At 40.8% G+C, this 7,500-nt stretch overlaps 1 protein-coding gene across 2 annotated transcripts in view; it reads left to right on the forward strand.

Moving 5' to 3' along the window:
• The window catches only part of grk4 (G protein-coupled receptor kinase 4), a 49,116-nt gene that overhangs the window by 23,507 nt on the left and 18,109 nt on the right, over positions 1-7,500 (forward strand). For both annotated transcript variants that reach the window (XM_078264686.1, XM_078264677.1), the window contains exons 6-8: positions 6,032-6,124; positions 6,770-6,833; positions 7,188-7,328. In XM_078264686.1, the coding sequence (XP_078120812.1) occupies positions 6,032-6,124; positions 6,770-6,833; positions 7,188-7,328 (298 nt within the window). The remainder of the gene's footprint in view (positions 1-6,031; positions 6,125-6,769; positions 6,834-7,187; positions 7,329-7,500) is intronic.

Genomic DNA, 7,500 nt, shown 5'->3' on the forward strand with positions numbered 1-7,500 from the left:
AAAGAGCAGTGGGCAGAGAAAGCATCCGGATGGCTGGCATGAAAACAACAGCCACCTCAGTGCTCCCCATACACACACACACACACACTCACACACACAAACACGAATTTACACACACACACACACACACACACACACTTGCAGGTGTTTCTGCTTCCTGCTCTGAATGCCAGGAGACGCAAACAGACCGGGGATTGTTACCCCGAATGTACTTCTTATTGCACACACATTCACACACCTCAACGTGACTTTGTATTAGCCCAGTAATTTAACTCTGTCACAGTACGTTTCTGTTGCACAGGACATCAGCTGAATGATATAATGTGAAATGTATATCATGATAAGTTGTCATATTTATCTTGGCAACGATAAATGTAATAATTGCGGTTAGTGGATATATACGCCAGTGCATTACACATTTTTTCCACATTTCCTTTCTTGTTTTGGCTCACTTCTGAGGTGTTTGTTTTAATTAGTATGAGCGGTTGATGTCTGAACTGTACTATGAGCTGATTGGTTTGTTGAGGTTCTGGTTAGATATCATTGGTTGTTGTAGCTTTTTTCAGTTTAATTAAAGTGAATTTAGACAATTCATGGCGATTTGTGATGTGCGTAAATTGAGGTTGGTAAGGGATTCATAATGCTGGTAACACAACACATTTAGTTTATTGTCCAGCCCTAACCAGAAAACATAATTTTTTTTCATAGAAAAGAATACACCAAAATGTTGCTGGATTGTGTAAACACTCACTGGCAGTGACTTGGCAGGAAATGACATGCGACCCAGGTCTTCTGCCATACAACACATTTTATTTTACCGAATTTGTTTGTCAGGGACCATGTACAAAAAACATACATCAATATATCACATCAGTACATGTGATGCACACTTCAATACAATTCACCTCCTCATCAGATCAGGAGGCTTCAAGAAAACGGACCCTTGTTTCTTAAGTCCTGGCAAAAGCAAAATTTCTGTGAAGTCCCAACTATTAGCCACAGAAGCAGACAGACTTGGGTCTGGAAATGCTGCGACCAACCTCTGATTCACTTGAGCTTCCCCGGGGAATACCGGAATCTGCTAGAAGGAACTAAGGAGAAGTGGGAATCATGGTTGGAAAAACACTCAGTTATGTTCTCAGCCTGCTCTCCTGTAGCTGTTGGAGTTCTAAAATCAATGAGGTTCAGAAGCTGGTCATGTTAACTACACTGATACATTGTTTTTACTTTTTGCAATACATTTTTTTTTTTTCTCCAGGTGTGGATTTTTCCAAGTTATTGAGGTGTGTGTGTGTGTGTGTGTGTGTGTGTGTGTGTGTGAGAGACTGTGTGACCGAATGAGCAGTGCAGAAACATAGCAAGAGGTTTGTGTTAGATAGCAAGCCATCACTCTGGAAGAGGGAGTGGTGGGCAAGGTGGTGGCCTTTTGTGTGACTGAAGCTGCAACCATCAGTGGTTTAGGTTCAGATGAACACAACACACCTGTCTTCTTTCTTTGGCATTTCAGGTCATGGACTGTTGGCCCGGTTTCCTTCCCTTCGGCATGCATCCCTATTTTAACACCTCTGAGTAGTCAAAAGGGCACTGGAGATGGCAGAGAAAAGGTGTGAGAAAGAAAGTGGCCACAGAATTATAACACTGAAGAATTATAACACTGAAGAAGATACGGAAGTAATTTGTGCTATGGGAAGCATCCACTCCATTTAAACTTCTTGACTTCAGAGCGAGTGAGGAAGATGTGATAGGCTGGCAGAATCCACAGCATGAGGTGCTTAGTAAGAAAGACCCACAGAGAGTACTGAAAGAAGAGCAAAAAAGAGGTATTGGGAAAATTAAGGAGAAATGGAAAGAGAGCGTTAAGGAGAGCGTGGCACAACGGCAGAGTGTACAAACATAGAACAACACAGGCACATGTTTGTGTTACTGAAAGGTTTTCAGTAGCAGCAGTTCAAATGGTTTTGAATGGGATTCCTGTTCAAGTTTGTTCATCACTCCTTCCACTATCATTATTATTTGTATTCCGTTGTGTAATTTTTTATTTTCTTTAATTTTCTTTTTCCGATATGTAATTCTGACCCGGGGGCTTATTCACTTTTTTTTCTCAGAGGGAAGTAGGAAAGCATGGTGCTGCACGTGGAAATGTGACTTTTGGCAGAGCCACACACCCACCAACAGAGATGTATTAGCTCGCCCATGAATTTTCTTCTGCTGCAGTGGAACATACGGTTATGTCATACCAAGAGTAAAGCGTGGCCCTTCAGTACATGTGGATCTTGGTGTTTTGTGTATCGCCGGTCTTGACAAAGGTCCGTGTGCTGATTTTTCTCCCCTTTTCTTTTCCTCCCCCTGCTCCCTTCGAGTAACAAAAGCCATATTGTGGCTGTGTTTATTAATACTCCCAGTGGTGTCTGTCCGGGGCTGGACTCCAAGCCAGGCACTGCTAGGCTCCTGCCTTTCTGGAGCCCCTTTCTTTAAGTGTTTGGGACCGGTTTTGTCTCATAACACTGAGTGAAGCCAGTTGATGAGTCTGAGCTCAGCAACTTCAGTTATTCAGGCCATGGTTTGATATTTGAGACCGATTTAGGTCAGAACTTGATGCAGGGAAAAACACATACTGTGCTTAAGACTGAATTAAAAAGATGTTATTGTATCTGATAAGGTTACAGGACAGTCCAGCACTTTGCAATGAGTTTTGATGTACATGCTTTTAGTACAACTAGCAGCAGCAGAGGAGCGACTGATAAAATCATCAACCTCTAGTCTAAATGGATGGAATCTCATGTACAAAGCAAAAGGGTCCCATTATGACATAATTCCGTTTTCTTTTACATACTGAAGCAGAGGGTGCTCCTCTTGTGGAAACTCTCTACTCACAAGCCTTTTGCCAAGAACAGCCATCCCAGCGCTGTTGGTAACCACAGGCAGCTTTTCTCATCCTCCTTAGTGATGAAGTCATTTTAAAATATGGTCAAGGAAAATATCCCTGCCAAATATGAGCATCTCTTCAGCATTTGGGTGGTAGGGAGGGATATCTGCTGTAAGTTTGATTTAAAAAAAAAAAAAAAGTCATGTGTTGTAGGCTGGCAGAAGAGAATTTTAGCACACTGGTCGGCAGGAGAGAAAGTGCTGCTTGTTCAGTAGTAGCACAGCTCACATCAGAACCGCTCTGTACCGGAGCTTTCTATGGTCCTGTAGTTGATGTCAATGCATACTGTTGGGATGTTTTTCTTTTATATTTATAATAAGATTGATTTCAGGTATCACATCTTTTTAACTTTTATACTCAAGGCATAGGTGTACTATACTTAATCGTTGGGAATCTGAAGGGATTGCCGATTAATACCAATGATTCAACGATTGACAATCATGATGCTGCTGGTTATAATTTGGATGACAGGTGTTTGTCTTCTAATGCTGGATATACGAAACTCGGCATCGAAAGCTTGCATTGACGACTTGTTTGTCTAGTCCTAATCTTATATTTCAGGTAACTAATATTGCTGTCAGCCAACTGGAAGATGTGCTATCAAGATTGAGCAGAACAAAAGATTATATTATAAAAATGAGATTACACATTTTTGTATTGTCATCCTTTTTTATAGTGACTTAGATTTGCCTGTCACCGTCTTTAGGGATTTATATTTTGAAAGGATGCATATATTAGTGGTAATATATGCATCCTGGTTGTGGTTAAACATTGTGTTTTATACACAATGTTTAACCAGGTTGATGTAGCTAAAGTATTTTCCAGTTATGCTAGTCATGGTATACTTGTATACAATAACTGCTTTTCTCTGCTTTTGGCATGGACTTTCTGAAATGGACACTGGGGTGAAACTGGTTAGTCTTGATCTTGAGCGTCTTCGTACACAATCCTTGAAATAACAGAAACTACATCTAATATCAAACATCAAATAAGCATTTGCCTTGATTAAAATAAAATAGAAGCATCTAAGTTTTCAGTCTTAGTTCAGTCTTCCTTTGAGATCCAGGATGAAAACCTGAGTCATATGTGTTGACTGAAGAGAAGGGGGGGTGGGGGGTGGGAACACCAGACCCTTAGAATGGGACCCAGCACTGCGGTGTAGTATTCTTAAATATGTTATCTGTCGACAGCACAGACAGCAAGGACAATACATTTGTAAGGCGTAACCACAACATTTTTGCTGACCCGTATTATTTCTTGCCATAACCCTTGAAACCAGTGGTGTAGTCTATGTGATATGCAGGTATACGCAGTATACCCACTACGAAAGCTCCAGGATTTCCATCTACCCACTTAAAAATGCCCAATGACACGCAACAACATATTTTCCATTAGATTTTTGGTATATTTTGAATTGTCATCTGTGTTTTTCTTCTTCACATAGGCTAAATAAGGTACCACCGTAAATTGGTGCATAAAAATGTATCCGAATACAGGAAATTAAGTCGTTGATGCTCAGAACTTCCCTCGGGAGGACACCCAGCCCCCCCCCCCCCTATGATAAGCCCCCCCCGAAAGGCAGATTCTGGCTTTTATATACATACATACATAGTACAGTATACCCACTACAATACATTAGACTACACCACTGCTTGAAACTAAGTGTAAACCTGTTTCATACAGTTGAGTTCATGTCTGTTTGATACCACGGTGTCAAAGAGGACATGGTGTTTAAGTCAAACAACATCTGTAGTCAACGCAGTGGAACTGGAAGGACACTAATATGAGAGGCTGGCAGGGTCATGTCAAACAATCATGTTCTTACAAGTCTCGGGTGGCGTATGGTCAGGAGACGACGAGGCTGGGTCCTTTGGTGACCCCTTCATTCCTCAAAGAACTTTGGTGTCCGTTAGCTCGACCCTTCAATTTATGGCAGGACTGTTTCCGATATTTGGGGGTGATTATGCCTGAAAATATGACATAATCGCATAGATTCAGACAGACTCACACCCACATTCACATGTGAGGTAAAATGAGATTAGATGTTCAACGCTCAACCTCCTGCTCAGTGAAAACCGATTTCCCCAAAATCCTGTTTCCTGCTTGAGTTGAGTGGAATGTCTCTGTTCAAGGACATTTTTTACGGGTGTTTTTTCCCCCCACTCTTTTCACAGATAACCGCTTTCAACCGAAACACAGGCGGCAATGCCTGAACACTAGGGGTGTACGAAAAAATCAATATATCGCGATATTTTATTTAGCAATACTGTATCGATTTTCAAAAACGCAGTATCGTGTTTTTTTTTTTTAAGTTTACGTGCAAAAATATTCATGTAAGACAGTGGTTTATGTTGTGTTTAAACCCCCTACCGCCAGATGGCTATGCTGAGACGCACCACTAGTGTCCTTGCCTAACAGTGCCTAGCAGTGCCTGACTTTTTGCTAGAAGCTAACGATGTAGCTATGGCTGAACTTTGGCCTACTTTAGCATTAAACATTAGCTCACTAAGAACCTGTGAACCACAATCCCAAACTGGCAGTGTGATTTTCTGTGTACTGAATTGTTTACCTAAAGTAAACTTCTTTGACTTTTATGCACATCATGTCTTTTTTTTTTAAATATTAGTTTTTCTAAAATTATACTTGAAAAAAAAATCCCAATATATCGCCTTACGCACAGTATCGAAATATATTGCAATATATTGAATCGTGATACGTATCGTATCGCCAGATTCTTGCCAATACACAGCCCTACTGAACACTCACTCACTCACTCATTCTCACACACACACACACACACACACACACACACACACACACACACACACACACACACACACACACACACACACGTGTGATTCAGGGGGGAGTTGGATAAAGAGGATGTGTGTGTTTGTAGTCCTAAAGGTTAAAAGGCGTTCTCTGGGGAGAGCAGGCCAGATGTCTGTCTGTCTGGAAGATTTGGCAAGAAGTTTTTATTTGTGCTTGTATTTTTTCTGTTTTTATCTGGTGACGTACATCGTCACATCTTTATTACCTTGTTATTAAATGATTACCAACCCTCTTTCTCCCTCCCTCCCTCCCTCTCTCCCTCCCTCACTACAGAATAGTTCGTGATTATCTGAGTGGAGCTCCATTTTCCTCCTACCACGAGTCCATATACTTCTCTCGCTTCCTGCAGTGGAAATGGTTGGAGAGGTGGGTAGTCACTGCAGATGACACGCTTGGTGAAGCACACATGCAAACCATTCCTTTTTTCCTACATAAAAATGACACCTGTATGATCTTATACACATTCGATATAAAAGTCAAAGAAGTCTCTGTTGAGACTTTTTGCATCATTCATTCTACTTCTTTATTTGCTAAGGGCAGCAAATTGTCCCCTATAAACTTCCAGCCCATGAACTTTTTTCTATTGGAGGGATCATAATGTCTAGAGGAAAAGACTGCAGATATTAAATTCAATTATTAATGAATATAATAAAACAATAATGATGATGACATTATCTTAGTAAATGCTCGCAGCAGACGGAAAACAAACATTACAGCATATAGAGACTTGTCGCAGGAAAGATGTTTGCACTGAAAGACAAAAGGTGGTGCTGCCAATCAGTGTTTCGTTGTGAGTGGTAATAAATAATTGATGATGCTTTGCATAATGGCTGGGTAACTGTAGCAGGGTGGAAACAGCAGGCATCAGGGTGGATTAATAATATATTAGAGCATTACTCTGTCTGCCACATCACACAGTCTGAGAGAATGACATAACCCATCAGTTATTTTATGTCTCTTTTTGTCTCTCTTTATCATTTCCCTCTTTTTCTCTTCTTTCCATTCCTGCAGGCAACCAGTAACCAAAAATACCTTCAGACATTACAGAGTACTAGGAAAAGGTGGATTTGGCGAGGTGAGTGTGACTGTAATCAAGAAGTTGAAATAACTTGGTTTACTGTGGTCATTAGTGTTTTTTTGTTTTGTTTTTTGTGATGGATACAGGGGCAAAGTTACATTACCTTACGCACCACATTTGGGAATGAGATGTTAATGATTTTAGTTGCTGCAGGTAACCTTTAACAGTTAGTTAATGCAGCACTGTTTATGTGTGACTCCTGTGATGTTGGGTGGAGAAATTTGTGGTGTGACACATTAACTTCCATTAGTTATTGTGTGTGTGTGTGTGTGTGTGTGTGTGTGTGTGTGTTTTTTGTTTTTTTTATGGGCATGTGTGTGTGATCGTGTTTCCTCGTTGCTTGTTTTCCAGGTTTGTGCCTGCCAAGTACGTGCCACCGGTAAGATGTACGCCTGTAAAAAGCTGGAAAAGAAACGAGTGAAGAAAAGAAAAGGTGAAGCAATGGCACTAAACGAAAAACGCATTTTAGAAAAAGTTAACAGTAGTTTTGTAGTAAGTACTACCTTTTTCTTATTCAACTTTTCAACAGAATTGTACCTTGTTCTGTGTGTGTGTGTGTGTGTGTGTGTGTGTGTGAGAGAGAGAGAGAGAGTGTGAGTGTGTGCGCAGTATGTGAGAGCGTTGTTTGTTATGGCTCCAGGATCCTCCAAATGAAATTGAGTGG

Source organism: Sander vitreus, chromosome 2 (genome assembly GCF_031162955.1).
Source record: "Sander vitreus isolate 19-12246 chromosome 2, sanVit1, whole genome shotgun sequence".
NCBI lineage: Eukaryota > Metazoa > Chordata > Actinopteri > Perciformes > Percidae > Sander > Sander vitreus.